The 16,404-nt window shown below is 59.9% G+C and overlaps 1 protein-coding gene across 3 annotated transcripts; it reads left to right on the top strand.

Annotated features, from left to right (window-relative positions):
* The first annotated feature begins 646 nt into the window (after positions 1–646).
* PRODH (proline dehydrogenase 1) lies at positions 647–13,104 on the top strand. Of its 3 annotated transcripts, none has more exons than XM_040080993.2 (14): positions 647–803; positions 1,293–1,480; positions 7,553–7,587; positions 7,894–8,043; positions 8,177–8,241; positions 8,605–8,721; positions 8,872–8,951; positions 9,206–9,287; positions 9,575–9,667; positions 9,759–9,905; positions 10,053–10,228; positions 10,309–10,407; positions 10,792–10,880; positions 12,152–13,104. In XM_040080993.2, exons 2-14 carry the CDS (start codon positions 1,344–1,346, stop codon positions 12,346–12,348), a joined length of 1,467 nt encoding a protein of 488 aa, XP_039936927.1. In that variant the 5' UTR covers positions 647–803; positions 1,293–1,343; the 3' UTR covers positions 12,349–13,104. The 3 variants fall into 3 exon arrangements, with proteins under 3 accessions (XP_039936927.1, XP_039936928.1, XP_039936929.1); XM_040080994.2 differs by having other exon boundaries at positions 12,167–13,104; XM_040080995.1 differs by lacking the exons at positions 647–803; positions 7,553–7,587 and having other exon boundaries at positions 1,345–1,480.
* Positions 13,105–16,404: the final 3,300 nt, after the last annotated feature.

Raw genomic sequence — 16,404 nt, forward strand, 5'->3', positions numbered from 1 at the left:
TGTCGGTTGCAGTTCCGGTCCCAGCGTTAGTCTCGGTACTGGTGGTGGTCCCGGCCCCTGGCCAGGTCCGAGTCCTAGTGCCGCTTCTGGTTTCGGTTCCAATGCCGGTCTCGGTGCCCGTCCCGTTCCCGGTCCCGCTGCCGGTCCCAGTCTCCCAGTCGGTGCCGGTCCCGGAATCAGACCCAGTCCCAGTGCCGGTGCCGATCCCGATCCCAGTTCCCATCCCCACGGCGGTGATGATGCCTGTCTCGGTGCCGGTGCCAGTCTCATTCCCAGTGCCGCTGCCGGGCCCGGTGCCGATCCCAGGATCAGTCGCAGACCCGGTCCCGGACGCTGTCCCGGTGCGGGTGCCGGGGCGGTGTCTTGGCGCAGGGCCGGTTCCGGTGGCAGCCGAGCGCGGCCAAAGGCGGGGCGGAGCGGGGCCACGGAGCCGGGAGCCCGGGGGCGGTCCCGCCCGGGCCGTACTTAAGCCGGAGGCGGGCAGCAGCCCCGCCGTGCCCATGGCTTTCCCGAGCGCCGCCCGGGCGTTCCTCGCCTCCGTTCGCCGGTGGGATTCCCCGAGCCGCCCGCGCTCCGCGCCCGCCGCCGCCCCCCGCGGGCTCTCCCCGGCGGCGGCGGGCGCGGGACCCCGGCCGGGGCCGCCCCCTCCTCCGCCGGGCGCGGAGCGGAGCCCGCCGCCGCCCGCCGTGGATTTCGGGGACCCGCGCGAGGCATTCCGCAGCAAGAGCAGCGCGGAGCTGCTGCGGGGGCTGCTGGTGCTGGGCCTGTGCGCCGTGGAGCCGCTGGTGCAGCACAACCGGGAGGTGGGTGGAGGAAGAAGTCCGGCTTGGGGGGCAGCTTCGGGGCGGGGCGTGTCCCCCTTCGGGGGGATGCCGGCTCTGAACCGGCGGGGCTCTCGCTCAGTGCCCCCCCGCTCCCCGAGGTGTCAGTCTCCTTCTGGAGGGGGTTCTTGCTCCGGGGAGTTCTGTTTTGGGACTGCGAGTCCCAGGATGGGGAGTGCCCCTTCCGGGCGTGGCGGTGCGGGATGGGGGTTCTGTCGCTCCAGGGGTGACCGCTCCGAATGTGGGGGGTCTTTCGTTTGGGAGAGGGCCTGTTTTGCAGGATGGTGGTGCGTGCCAGGGATACTCTCGCTCCGGGGGGTGCCGGTCCCGGGCTGGGCGGGCTCTCACCCTAGGGGTGCCCATTTCGGACGTGTCATTCCCCGTTTTGGGGGATGCCAGTCCTGGGTCACGGGGACTTCTCCTCCGGGGGTACCGGTGCGGGACGGGTGCTGAGCCGCCGCTGTCCCGCAGCTGCTGCAGTTGTGCCAGCGGGTGCTGGGGCAGACGCTGTTCGAACGGCTGATGAAGATGACGTTCTACGGGCAGTTCGTGGCCGGCGAGGACCAGGAGGCCATCAAGCCGCTGCTCCGGCGGAACCAGGCCTTCGGCGTGGGCGCCGTGCTGGATTACAGCGTGGAGGAGGATCTGGGGGACGGGAGGTGAGTGCGGGGCCCGCGGGGCTGGGGCGGCCCCTGGCCGCGCTGCCATTGGCTGCTGGGGCGGGGGCGGCCCCTGGCCGCGCTGCCATTGGCTGTATCCGCCCAGCCCCCCGCTCCCATTGGCTGCGAGGCCATGCGTCACGGCCTCGCCCCCCTCAGTGCCACCGCCCATGCCCCGGACCCGCGGGTGGCGGTGGCCAGAACACAGGGGTGGCAGTGCCCGGCACACGGCAGGGGACTGTGCCCGCACACAGGAATGGCAGTGCCCGGCACACGGCAGGGGACTGTGCCCCGCACACAGGAATGGCAGTGCCCCGCACACGGCAGGGGACTGTGCCCCGCACACAGGAATGGCAGTGCCCCGCACACAGGAATGGCAGTGCCCCGCACACGGCAGGGGAATGTGCCCGCACACAGGAATGGCAGTGCCCCGCACACGGCAGGGGAATGTGCCCGCACACAGGAATGTCAGTGCCCCGCACACGGCAGGGGACTGTGCCCGCACACAGGAATGGCAGTGCCCCGCACACAGCAATGGCAGTGCCCGGCACACGGCAGGGGACTGTGCCCGCACACAGGGGTGGCAGTGCCCCGCACACGGCAGGGGACTGTGCCCGCACACAGGAATGGCAGTGCCCCGCACACGGCAGGGGACTGTGCCCGCACACAGGAATGGCAGTGCCCCGCACACGGCAGGGGACTGTGCCCGCACACAGGAATGGCAGTGCCCCGCACACGGCAGGGGACTGTGCCCGCACACAGGAATGGCAGTGCCCCGCACACGGCAGGGGGACTGTGCCCGCACACAGGAATGGCAGTGCCCCCGCACACAGCAATGGCAATGCCCCGCACACGGCAGGGGACTGTGCCCGCACACAGGAATGGCAGTGCCCCGCACACGGCACGGGGACTTGTGCCCCGCACACATGAATGGCAGTGCCTCGCCACAGGAATGGCAGTGCCCCCGCACACGGCAGGGACTGTGCCCACACACAGGAATGGCAGTGCCCCCGCACAACGGCAGGGGACTGTGCCCGCACACAGGGTGCTGGGCCCCCACTGGGCTGTATCTCTCCCCCGGCCCCTCTGCAGATACCGGGTCCTGCCCCCCTGTCTGCTGCACCCTCTCTGTCCCCATCTATTCCATTGCACACGCCGGAGTGCAACCCATCCCCGACAGTGCTGTACACCCCGAACCCACCTGCACACCCTGAGGGGTTCCCACCTCTGTTCTCAGTCTCCTATGAGATGCTGACTCCCTCCATTCTATCTCCCCTCGTGTGTGTGGCCAGCCACATCTCATTTTCCCTAAACCCCTGGGGTGCTGTGTTCCCCCCCGACCCTGCACACAGGCAACACACAGCATTGCTGTCATGCCTGAAGTCCCCCTTCCCCACCCCCCCATTGGGATGCTGCCCCCCATTCCTGCCCCCTCCATCCCCCAGCATACAAACAACTGTTGTGCTGCCTCCCACATTTTGGTGGACTCAATGATCTCGGAGCTCTTTTCCAATCTTAACCATTATTCCATGACTTCCACCCTCCACCATTTCCATCTCTCTAAAGCTGGGGTGTTGCCCTCCCCTTCCCGTGCAGCCTCCACTGCCTCCCGCCCTCTGCCAAGAGCTGGCACCAGCCCAAAGCTGCCGGTAACTTTCCATTATTCAGGCTCCAGTTCCGGTCAGCTGCGCTCTCTGGATCGATGGGCCGCTGGCCAGCACCCCACGGTCACGGGAGTGAGCGGTGTACCCCCACCCACAACAAAGGTGGTCCTTCGGGGGACGCCGGTTGGGTGTGCGCCGTCCCCCGGGCCAGGCTGCACAGTGGCAGTCCCTGCTGGCACCTGGGGACACCGTCCGGCTGTCATATGCCTGTTGTGTGGTGTTAAAAACGGTGAGAATGGCTTTTTAGGGTGGTTTGCGAGCAGGGTGTGGGTCAGGGTGATGATGCAGTTGCTGCCGCTGGGAGCCATAATCTCTGGTCCACACCTGGGCACTGCTTATCGGGCTGCCATTGCCTCTCGCTGCTGCTGCTGCCATACATCCCCGGGAGTGAAGGGGCTGTGTGTCCATGATGGGAGCAGGCTCTGCTGAGGGCAGCACGGGCACAGGAACTGCGCAGGAGGAGGCAGGGCTGTGCCATCCCAAAGTGGGCTGCAAACTTTGGGGTTTTTTTAGAAAAGCCTCAAAACACCCCGCTGCTGCCTGGCAGGAGGGTGAGTGTTTTGAAGGTGTGTAGCCAGGTTTTTCTCCCCTGGACACACAGCCGTGGTCCAGGCAGCGTTCAGCATTCCCATGGGGATAAGCCAGCAGCACTGGTGCTGCCACACTGGCACTGCTTCCCCTCCCTGCCTGGCTGTGCCTGGGCCAAGGGTTTTCCTGTGGGTGACTATAGTAGACTTTCAGACAGGCCCTGCCTGTACCTGTATCCCTCCTGCTGATGGGTACCAGTGGTTTCTGAGCGGGCTGGGTTATGCTGCTCCCCCCTGCCCCACTGCAGATTTGGGGTTTGCAGGTGTGGTACTCCTGGCTGGGTAAGTTCTGCCTGTGCTGTGTGGGCCATTCACACCCAGGAGCGTTCTCGATGCATCCCTGCCCAAGCCCCAGTGGGATTTGCCTGGATATCAGGAAAAGAGTATGCATCCAGAGGATGATTGGGTACTGAATAGGCTCTCCAGGGAGCGGTCATGGTCCCAAGGCTGCCAGAGCTCAAGCGTTTGGACAAAGGCACAGGGCTGGATTGTCCTCTGCAGGGCTAGGAGTGGAACTTGATATCCTCATTCCTGCTTTCCACCTTAGGATATTCTATAATTCTATGAATGGGACCAAGCCCAGAGTGGCTTTGGAAGGGTTATGTTGAATGCTGTCCCTTGTCAACCATCCCTCTGGGTCCTCCCTGGCTCTGTTTGGAGTAAAATCCCAAATTCTCCGGGCTGGTGCTGAGTTGGGCTGCGCATGGCTGAGAGGGGTGGGCAGTCCTGGGTTCACGGCTTCTGGACTCTGGAGCTGTGTCCTTCCCTTTGGTAAATGCTTCAGGATTGTGCTGCTGCCAGCCAGGGAGTGGAGTTAAAAACCACAGCAGTCAGTGAGTGTTTTGGCCTCTTGGTGCCATCTCCTGTTGTTCTTCTGGAGCAAGCCCAACATAATGGCAGGGAAATGCCCTTTCCGCCCCAGCAACGAGCTGTGGCACCTTTCCACAGCCTTTCTGGCTGGGAACAATGCAACGTGAGCAAGAACCGGCTTATCCTGCCTGCCACAGGCCCCTGCCTGCCCTGCTCAGGCTGGTATCCAGGACTCTGCCAGCTTGTCCCAGGAGACCTCAGCCACGTGCTGAAGGCTGCTGCCAGATCATAGTGACACAGCTGGAAAATAAGTGTCCTGCAGGCAGCAGGGGGCTGGGGCCTTCAGTGTGACTGCAGCCCTGGGTGGGGGTGGAAAGGCAGCACGGGCAGGGGCTCCTGGTACCTGTGGGGTGAAACAACGAGCTCCCCATAGTGGAGGTGTTTGTAGCCTCCTGCCAACTTTGGGGCCATTGCTGCCCCGTGGGCATCCCAAGACTGCAGATGGGTTAGGGTTGTGCCGACACAGGGGAGAGCCAATCCTGCCCCTAGCATTGTCAGATGCTCTTCAGGCTCTGCCATGCAGAGCATGGACTTGGCTTCCTCTGGAAATTCCTTGTGTGGACATCTGACATTTGGCCCAGTGTGGGATCACTGTCCCCAGCCTGGCCAATGCTGCTCCCAGAGCTGCCACCTCCCCTTCTCCTCCTCCTGTTCCCTGTGCTCTGTCAGCATGTGTCTGGGATCATGGGGCAGCTTCTGTTTAGCCTGAAGCTCTCCAAGGAGGTCCTGTGGTGGTCCTGGCCTGGTGTGTGACAGCTCCTGCATGGAGCAGGTTGAAGGTCTATTCTTGCTTTATTCCTACCTGTGGGATTTTAAGCACCAACTGTAGCTCCAAAATGGACTTCATGTAACCATGAGTCTTTTCCTTGGATGTAGTAATTCAAAGACAGCTTCTCCCTGATCCCTCATCTCCTTAGCCAGACCCATTTGCTGCTGAGCAAAGCAAACACACTGTGCTGTGGCACTCCCCGGGTAACCTCCAGGGCCAAAGGGATTATTTCTGACAGCAGGACCCTTGTGCTACTCCTGAGCTAGTTTACTTAGCCTGATCCAAAACTTCCTGAAAGCCCCATCTGCCATGTCAGCTGGATTACCCTGCCCAGCCATCCAGCAAGTCCTCACAATCTGCTTTAGGCAAGTGTGAGCTCCCAGGCTGAGCCCTGAGCTCAACCTTGAGGTTGTTCCTGTCCGGGTACAGCCTGGCAGGAGCATCTGGACAGCGCCTGGAGATAGGACCTGCTCTGGAGCCCCTGTGGGTTTGCAGAAGGGATGGTCAGGTGTAAGCCGGGTTCGGTGGGACTTAGTGAGTGAGGCAATGGCTTTGCTGGCTAAGATTAATATTGCAAAGTGAGTAACTGATATCCAGGGCGAAGTTATTTCTTCAGCTGGAAGGACCTTCCTTTGTTTTGCTTGATGCAGAAGAACAAAGTGAGCGCCATGGCACTGCTTTGAATGCCCCCCTAGAGGATGAAGGAATAGCTGCTGCAGCCGTGCAGCAGAAATGCTGCTGGGAAGGGTGTGTTTATCTTCAGGAACTCCAAGGGTGCCGTTTGCTATTTTAGCTGTGTGCCTTTGCTCCAGCCACTTGTTCCCAGTGCCTTGGGTGGTGTGCCAAGGTGTGCCTTGAGCTCAGAGCTGTTCCCTGCCCACAGGACCCATGTCTCTGTGTGCCCTCACGTCACAGCAGCATTCAGCTGAAGCTGTCCCCTATGCCATGCAGTCTGTTCCAAAGAGAGCTTCCACACAGCAAGGGCTTTGCTGACAAATCCCATTTCTGAGTCTATGATCTCTCCTCCTTCCTTTCCTCCACCCTCTGTACTCAGGGACAGAAAGCTGCTTTCCCTGTCCTCAGGCAAGTAAAATCAGGAAGCAGAGCCTGCTAGATAAGGTGCCTGCTGCTTCCCATGAGCTCCAGCTCCTCCTGCGCTGGCTCACACCAAGCTTTGTGGCACTTTGAGGGATGTGGGGCTGTTCCTGGCTCCAGGGGGGGCAGAGGAATGGCTTGTTTCTGGTTGTTTATGCTTCCAGCAGCCCCTAATCCCTGTCACAGGGTTTCCATATGGGAGAACATGTCCTGAAACCGTGCCGTGTGCCTCTCCGCTCTTTCATCCAGGCCTGCTGGCTCTGGAATGGTGGCTTTGCTGCTTCCCTCACACAGTGCTTCTTCCCCAATGGGCACGGCCAGTTTGGGGACAGGGATGGCAAGGCAGAGACCTCCTGGAGGAGATGGCTCTGCTGCCACCCAGGGCTGCTCTCCAGGGTCTGCACCTGGGTTTAGGGTGTCAGCAAGAAGGCTTAGCTACTCAAGTTCAGGTAGGATCTTGTGACTTGGCCAGCATCCCACAGTCTGTCAGAACCCTGTTATCTACATGGCAGAGAGTTTGGGCTTAAAATGACACCTGAGGTCAGTTGGAGTTGAAAATGCAACATTATTTGTGAGTTGTTGGCTGAAGCCATTGCACAGAGGAGCGTGGGGCGGCATGGCAGCCTTGGTTTGATATGCTCAGGGTCTGGAGAAGCTCCATGCTTCAGGGTCTGGCTGCTTGCGCCATCAAGGTGAAGAGGCAGTGGGTTGAGGCTTGGTGTCACCACAGCGAGGACCATGAGCAGGTTGGAGATGGAGCATGCCAGCCCCACTGGACTGACCTTGTCCTTGCCACAGGGTGGGCTTTCGGAGAGCAGCTCTGAACCCTGGGACAGGGCAGCCTCACTGTGCTGCCTCAGGGCTCCTAGGTCTTCCCTGAATGGATGGTGAAGCCCTGTTCCCTTCCACAGGTGGGTTTCAGGCATATGAACTCCCTGTTGGATGCCATCAGTGATGGGATGGCAAGGGAACAGCAGGGTCCAGCACCAGGATGGCAGCACAGGAGCCTCAGAGCTGCCCTGTCCATCAGCATAGGGTTGCAGAGGATTGCTGACCTGGCCCTTATCTTTCCTGTTTCTCTTCTTAGCTCCCGCACCTCTGCAGCCGAGAAGGAGATGGGAGGTGAGTGACAGGAGATAGCCTGGAGGTCCGGGCACTGCAGGCCTGGTGTTGTGGGGGAAGAACCCAGATACCACAGCCTCAAAAAATGAGCTGGATGAAGAACAACATGGTTCTTGCCTCAGTCTTGCCCCTCAGCAAAGACTCAGCCTCTGCTTAGGCACAGAGCAAGCAGGGCCCATGTCAATGCAGAGGGCTCATCTGAGACCCAAGCCAGAGCCTTTCTCCCCTTCACCCACACTGGAAGCTCCTGGGGAGGCTGTAGGAGATTGGTGGGGCATGGACCATCTCCATCCTCTTCCACCACAGGAGCAGAAAAACGGCAGAAGCAATACCGAGCCCATCAGGGATTTGGAGATCACCAAGGTGGAGTCACTGGTGCCCACACCTATTTCTATGCTGATGAAGCCAAGTGTGACCAGCACATGGAGATTTTCCTCCGCTGTATTGATGCCTCAAGTGAGTGTTCCACGTGTCCTGGACAGCCCCACTGTGCTGGGGACTGCAAGGAACTCTCAGTCCCACCACCGCTGTATCTCTCCTGCCCAAGAGCTGACGGTCAAATTGACTCTGTCATTGTGGTTCCATCCAGGTGGCAGCTCAGAGGACGGCTTCTCTGCCATCAAGCTAACGGCACTGGCCAGACCCCAGTTCCTGGTGAGTGCCAGAGCTGTGACAGAGTGTGGTGGGGCAGAGCCAGGACCACAGATGGTGCTTCTGCTGGGGCAGGTGCCAGGTGGCATCTCTAGTAAGGGCAGAGAGGAGCGGGCACCAACAGCCTGTCTCCTGGGAGCCCAAGACCCCTAGAGACCCTGCCTCAACTTTTGTGGAGACACAAGGAGCTTAGAACTTTGAAGGTCCCAACACGAAAGGGGATGTGTGGGGTCTGCACTGCTTGGCTTAGCCAAGGTGCCCTGCTCTGGGATCAGCATCTGCCTGGGGCTGGAGGTGGTCTTCCATAGCCCTGGCAGGACAGGAGGCTCTAGCCTGGGTGTCTCACCTGGAGCCCTGTTCCCACAGGTGCGGTTCTCAGAGGTGCTGGTGAAGTGGCGGCGGTTCTTCCACCAGATGGCCGCAGAGCAGGGCCAGGCTGGGTGGGCAGTGCTGGACACAAAGCTGGAGGTGGAGAAGCTGCAGGTGAGGCAGGTGATGCCTGCAGGAGGAGACTGTGCTGCAGGGATGCACTGATGGAGGTGGCCATGGACACAGAAGTGCCAGAGCAGCCCTGAGCTGTGACACCTCAAGCAGACAGACCCCTGCAGCACCTGACGCTTCTTTTGGTTGCAGGAGGCGCTGGCCAACCTCGGCATTGCGAGCAAGGCAGAAAGCCAGCAGTGGTTCACAGGCAAGAACCTGAGCACGAGCGGGTAAGCTGCCTGGGAGCAGGGGGTGCTGCAGGACAGAGACACTGGGGGACTTCTTCCCGGGGGCAGCAGCAAGGGGAGGTCTCCAAAGGCGAGATCTGGCTCAGCACAACAATGGAGCATAGGGGAAGTTTGGGTGGAGGTAACAAGACAGGACAGGGTGGCATATGTCATGTGTCCTTGCTGGTGGGGGTTGGGAGGTGATAGAGAACATGCCTTTGCAAGACACCAGCAAAGACCTGGCTCTCTGCTCCCAGCACCGTGGACCTGCTGGACTGGAACAGCCTGCTCGACAGCCGCACCAAGCTCTCCAGGCCTCTGCTCATCCCCAACAGGATGGTGGGTACCCACCTTTGCTACCCCTAGAGTGGTCCCACAGAGCGTTTGTGGGGTCTTGTGCTCCTTCTGGTAGATGCTGGTGGCTGCAAAGCTCAGCCATGCTGTTAGCACAAAGTGCAGCCACCAGGCTGGCAGGGTGGGCACCCTGTCACGCTCTGCTGGCTGGTGGGGGCCGGGGAGCTGGGGTGGGGCAGCAGTCCCAGGGATGGGTTCCCTCCAGGGGTATTTGTGCCCCCATGGGTAGAGCTGGGTGCAGGCAGGGTGCCACAAAGCTGTTCTTGTTTCAGACTGGACAACTGGAGCCTCTGCTGTCACGCTTCAGCGAGGAGGAGGAGCTGCAGATGAAGCGGGTGCTGCAACGCATGGATGTCCTTGCGAAGGTGAGGGGGCCCTGGGGCTGGGGGAGCCACAGAGGGGGACACACGGAGCAGGCAGCCCTCTGAACCCAACCTGTGTGTCATTCATCCCCAGAGAGCCATGGAGAAGGGCGTGAGGCTGATGGTAGACGCGGAGCAGAGCTACTTCCAGCCGGCCATCAGCCGCCTCACCGTGGAGACACAGCGCCGCTTCAACAGGGGCCGGCCCATCATCTACAACACTTACCAGTGCTACCTGAAGGTGAGGCTGGCATCTCCCAGTGCGCTGGTGTGGGTAGATGGAGACCTCATCTCCTGAAGCCATGGCAGTGCAATGGCGCAGCTGCTGAGGCAGTCAGGGGTGGCACTGGAGCAATGACCTGGTGCCATCTCTTCCACTTGGTCACAGGAGGCTTACAACAATGTGACAGGGGACATGGAGCTGTCACGCCGGGAGGGCTGGCACTTTGGCACCAAGCTGGTGCGTGGTGCCTACATGGAGCAGGAAAGGGAGAGGGCGGCTCAGATGGGCTACGAGGATCCCATCCACCCAACCTATGAGAAGACCAACGAGATGTACCACAGGTAGGGAACAGCCTCAGGCACGCTGCTGCCTGTTGTCCCAGTGGGAAGAGGCCTCACCAGAGGCCCATCTTGCCTTACAGGTGCCTGGACTATATCCTGGAGGAGATCACGCGTAGCCGAAAAGCCAGCGTGATGGTGGCATCTCACAACGAGGACACAGTGAAGTTCACCCTGCGCAGGTGGGCGTCAGCCAGGCAGGGACAAGGGGCTTGAGGAATGCGGGGGCTCAGCAGAAAAGCTGGGAGATGTGCTGTGGTTTGTCAGGTCCCCCCTGAGCTCACCTGGCAGGATCTTGGCTCCCACCTGGTGCTCAAGGCTTTAGATGGGGCTTGGAGCTGCAGTACAGCATGGTGGCCCAGTGCCTGCAGAACTGGTCCCTTTTCCTACCCAAAGGCTGTTGTAAAAACAAATCCCTCAAGCTCTACCTCACAGCATCCATCTGGGATGTGGTCAGTGCCACGCTGTCCTATTTGGAGATGATCCCAAATCCTCTGGTGGGACACACGCTCCCTGCAGAGTTCTGCTGTGTCTGCTCCCCTCCTATGCTGAGGCTTGTTTTGCAGGATGATGGAGCTGGGGATCCATCCCTCAGACAAGAAGGTGTGCTTCGGGCAGCTGCTGGGCATGTGTGACCAGATCACCTTCCCCCTGGGTGAGTGATGGGAGTGGGGGCACTTGGCAGAGGTGCTCCAGTCCCACCAGGACCCCTGAGCAGCAGCTGTGTGGTCTAGGGGAGGGAGGGAGAAAGGCCTGTCATAGAGCACTGGCTGAGCACAGTGCCTTGCCATGGGGAGTGCTGTGACCCCTGCGTGGGGTTTGGGGAAGATGTAGATGAGGTTATAAGTGAAAAGTCACATCTCTCTCCTGGAGTTCCATGAGCCTGGCTCGGCAGGGACATTCCCACTTTGCAGTCTGAGGAGAAAGTGGGGTGTCCCAGGGTGGGGTAGAGAGTGGTCCTGGCAGACAGAAACCCTCTCCTGTACCTCCTCAGCCTGGAGGTGTCCCTTGGCTCGATGGGAGGTGCACACTGAGTCCTGGGCTCTCTGCTAACAGGATGATCCCAGCCTCTTGTGTGACCTTGTCCTCAGCCACCAGCCCAGGCAGCGGAGCAGCGCTGCCTGGGGCCGGGACAGAAGGACACACAAAGGTCCAGGTACCCAGCCCAGGTCAGGGACCGATCCCCCCTGCCCACACCAGTGTCCAGAGCAGAGTCCCGAGGCTAGCAGAGCAGCAGGAAGCAAACTGGGCAGTTGTCCAGTGCAGATGCTGCTCTGTCCTGGAGTTCTCTTGGAAGCGGGGCTTGGCCGCCCTTCTGCAGCCTCCTCCGGTCATGCTGGAAAAATGTGTTAACTTGATGTTTCTGGTTGAACGCTCCTTGAGCTGGCCCAGCCCTGGCTGCCGACATTCCCAGGGCTCCTGGTGACCTCGGCCTGCTCCCTCTGGTGCTTTCCCAAGCTCCCGGTGCTGAGCCGGGAGAGATGCACCGCTGCTCCCCCCACCAGGCTCCACCGCTGCCAGGATGCCCCTGCCAGTGCCCAGCCGCAGCCTCCTGCACATGCATCCCTGCTCCATCAGCACAGCCTCAGGGCATGGGAGAGCAGGCAGGGAAGGGCAGGTGGCTTTTTTTTCTCTCCCCCCCTTTTTTTATTTGCCCCCCCCCCCCCGTTTTTTCTTCACCCTTTTTATCCTCACCCCTTTTTCTTCGCCCTTTTTCCCCTTCTTCTCCGCCTTTTTTCTCCCCCTTCCTGTCCCTTCCTCCCTTCCCCCCCTCTTTCCCCCCCTTGCCCTCTTTTTCCCCTTTTTCATGTATCTTCCTCCTCTTTAGCCTTTTCACATTTTTTCTTCTTTTTTTCCTCCTTTTTTTCCCTTCTTTTTCCTTTTCGAACATTTTTTTCTCTCTCTCGGCACTTCCCTGACACGCAGCCCCTCTCCCTGCAGGCCAGGCTGGCTTCCCCGTGTACAAGTACGTGCCCTACGGGCCGGTGAACGAGGTGCTGCCTTACCTGTCCCGTCGGGCCCAGGAGAACAGGGGCTTCATGCAGCGGGCGAACCGCGAGCGGGACCTGCTCTGGAAAGAGGTCAAGAGACGTCTCCTCACAGGAAACCTCTTCAGCCACTGAGGCCAGCCTCAACCCTGTACCTCCAGCCTGAACCACTGTCACCATTCCCCACCCCAGTTCTGCTGCAGCTCCCCCAGCCCCCTTCGCCCTGGCAGAGAAGTGTCCTTGTTGCTGTTGAACCACGCACACGTTCCGGTCACCTCTGGGCTCACCCCAGCTGGCACTGCCCCGGGGATGTCCCTCTGCTATCCACGGCCTCTCGAGCTGTCCCAGGGGAGATGCTGGGGCTCTCTTGCCAGCTCACTCTGTGCCTTGATGAGCACTGTCCCGGGTGTTTTCCCTTGGCAGGATTGCACAGGGTGATTTATCCACTTGCCTTGTGCCCGTGGGCTCAGGTCCAGATGGGCTGGGTGACTTGGGGACAAGCTGGTCTCAGCCAGAAGCTCCTCCAGCCTCTGCCAGGGTTGGAGCTCCACTAGACCTTTGAAGGGGCAGGATCAGCCCCTGTTGCCTGTCCCAGACTTGCGTGCTCAATGGCTTTGCACTGACCAGAGCTGGGCAGGTCCAGCTCCCCCCATCACACTGGGATCTGCTGCCTGGGCTTGTCCATCCTAAGGCACACGTCTGATGGAACAGAAGGGGTGAGGGGAGTGGGCTGGCCCCAGCCCTGTACCATTCCTGCCCTGCCCACACTCCTGGTTCTGATGATGGACATGGGGCAGTGGGAGCACCAGGAGCTGGACCACGGCTCGTCTCTGCTGTACACTGGATTTGTAGAGAATGGAAATGATTAAATCACAACTGTTCCTGCTCCCATCTCTCTCTGTGTTATTGGGGAGCCACATGTGTCCAAGCACTGCCATGGTCTCAAGGGGGTTAGTGCTGTATGCTTTGGCCTGAGCCAGAGCTTGGGGAAAGGAGTGAGGCCAAACTTCCTGAGACAGGGACTGGAGAAGCTGTGGAGCCTCCTGTGATGCGTTTTGGGGGAGCTGGGAGCTCTGGGGCATCCTCCTACCTGCAGAGGAGGGGGTGGCAGCATGGAAAAGCCTCTCCCCACCCTCAGACCTGCTTTTGGGGGACATGCACCCTGCAGGCTTTCACACCTATCATTAGAGGCACTTTTTCCTGGGCTCTGCAGGACCACAGGCATTTCTGGGATTCTCTGCCTGGAGCTGTGGCAGTGTCTCCTTATTTCCTGGGTCAGTCCCTCTACTTGGTCAGCCACCCACATCAAAGGGGTGATGTTTTGGCTTTCCAGAGCTGTTCTGGGTGCACTGACCCCACCAACCCTCCCATATCCCAGGCGTTCCCCACCCTGCTCAGTTTTAGCTTTTGCTGCTCTTTTCTGCTTGTCCTGGGGGAAGAGGAGACACGGAAGGGGGGGGTGTGTGTAGGACCCTGTGCTGCAGCCTTGCTGCTTGCAAGCTGCTGCAGCAGGGGGGAGCTGGAAGGGGAGAGAGCCTTATCCTTGCAGCAGCCATCCCAAGGGCCTGGGCACAGTGAGGATGGTGACAAGTACCTCACAGTGTAGGTTTCCTTGTGCCCCGCTGTGTGGTCCTGCTCACCAAAGCAGCCACGGGGATTTTTGAACCACTGACAAAACAGCATCTTTCTTTACTTAGTTTTGTGTTCAGAAATACTATAGTGCTAGTTTCTTTTGTGGTGTTTTCCAAAGCACAGAAAGACAGGAGACAGGCGCCTGGCAGGGTCTGAAACAGGAACTGCAAATAATGGTGTGATGGAAAGCATGGGCCAAGCTCTGCACGGACAACAGCCTGGCTGGGACAAGTGGGAGAGGAGGGAGGGATGTGTGCTACCTGTGGGCTGTGCAATGCCCCAGGACCTGGCAGCACCAGCCAGCCCAAAGCACTGTGAAACCTCCCTTTGCCTCTTCCCCACAGCATCCTCAGCTTCTCCAGCCCATTATCCCAGCTGGCAGCATCTTCTGAGGGAACAGCCTATCTCCCTGGCTACAGCCTAGTCCCTGCCCTGCCATGGGTAGACATGGGTAGAAATGCAGCAGTGAGATGCACTGCCTGCTGGCCAAGAGAAAGAGAAGTTAAATTGACAGAAGCAAAACAACAAAAAAACAAAACCATAAAAAACATGATTCACACTCTTACAAAGCACCAGCACAGTGAAGGTGAGGCAGGGTGATCCTGCCCTGGCTCATTGTGACTGGGACAGCGGAGCACAAGAGCTGCTCAGCACAATAAAGGAGTATGAAGAGAGTGGGATAGGAAAGAAATCCTAGCTGTGGAAACAGCCTGAGTGCGGCTACAGCTCGAGGTGGGCACAGCTGCCAGGGCAGACACCACCACCAAACAGAGATTTCTGCCTAACTTTGGAGCTGACCTTCCCCATCCCACTTTCCCCAGCAGAAAGTGATGCTGAGCTCAGCCGGAGCCTGAGGCATCCCAAGGAAGCAATTTGTGCCTCCATGGTCTTCACATTCCTGCACCTGTGAGCAGGATGGGGCAGGGGGACAGGGATGTGGAGACAGGGGAAGATGGGCAAAGGATGCTACTTCCTGGGGCTACTGCCAAACACATGGAATGTGCCAGGGAAAAAAGAAGGGGGGAGAGGGGGTGCTACCCAATGGTCACATTCCCACCAGAGACCACCAGAGACTTTCCATTGGGAGTCACCAGTGAACAGAAGAGAAGCCTTCATGCACATCAGTACTGCCAATACTGAAGATGGAGAGAACCCTCCAAATACCTTTTCTCTCTGCTTGGTGCAACAATCCCAAGGTGCTCAGAACTTCCTGATCCTCTCCAGAAGGATGCTGCCCAACTCATGCCTACAGGGATGGAGGCTCCACATCCACAGGAGGTCCCTGGAGGTGTGTGGCACTCAGAGGCAGCTCTTTGGGAGATGCACTGTCTGCAACCCTTCTGCAGCCCTGTGCAAGCCATCAGCATTCCTCAGGAGACACATGCAGCTATTCAGCTGCATTTGCACTACCTTAAGGGAGATGGCATGGGTGTCCCCATCCACACTTCCCCCATATAAGATGTTATAAGTTGTCCTGGGAGCTCAGAGAAGCTTGAGTCATCTTTTGCAGTGACCATTAAGCTGAAAACTCAGCTGGCACAGGATGCTAGCCAAGGAAGCCCTGGCCCATTCAGTGCTGCTGCACTGTCAGGCTGAGGAGATTTATTGATTGGGCCGTCCCACGGTGCTAGAGGTGTGGCACTCGTGCAGGTGCCCAGGGTTTCCCCCTGATTCACAGCTGTGTCCCTGCGGCAGGTTAAACAGTGGCTGCTCTGAAGCCTTTCTGTCCCTGTGAGGGCCCTTGGCTCTTCTCCTGCAGGCACCACTTGGCTCCCACGGGTCCTACATGGATGCCAACAGACTGGTCTAAGCTGCCAGAAACATGGAGATGCCAGATCACTGGCATCTGGCACCTCCTGGACCTGCAGGAGAGCTGCACACTGGGGCTGTTACTCGCCTGAGGCTACCAGACCTTTGGGGAAGCCAGATCCTGGGGCTGTTGGGCATCTGAAGCTGCTGGATCCCTGGGTCAGGCGGATACTGGGGCTTTCGGGTTCCTGAGGGTGGCCAGACTGCCACGACAGACCCTCGGGTCTTTGGTCACCCGGGACTGTGGGACTCCTGGAGCTACCAGAACCACAGGTCAGACAGATCCCAGGGCTGTTGCGCATCTGGGGCTGCCGAATCCCAGATACAGCCAGAGCCTGGGACCGCCAGACCTGCGGGACAGTCAAAACCCGGAGCTGCTGGACACCCACAGCTGTCGAACCCCTGGAGCCGCTGGATCCCGGGACAGCCAGACCCCCGGGGCTATCACACTGCGAGGGACTCCAGGGGCTCCGGAGCTTCCAAACCACTGTGACAGCCGATGCACGCTGCTACCGGTTCGCGGGACATCCACATCCCGAGCCACGGGACTCTCGGGACACCCGGGACACCCGGGAGCCGCTGGACCCCCGGGCTGCACTGGAAACCAGGACTCCGCATCCTCCCGTTCCCCCTCGGGGAGCCTCCCCGCTTTCGGCGGCGCTGCCCACCCGGCGGAGCCTTCCGGGGCCGTCCGGGCGGCGCTGCCCGGGGCCGGGGCGGCAGCGGCAGCGGCCCCCGGAGCCCGGCCCG

Source organism: Hirundo rustica, chromosome 17, assembly GCF_015227805.2.
Source record: "Hirundo rustica isolate bHirRus1 chromosome 17, bHirRus1.pri.v3, whole genome shotgun sequence".
NCBI lineage: Eukaryota > Metazoa > Chordata > Aves > Passeriformes > Hirundinidae > Hirundo > Hirundo rustica.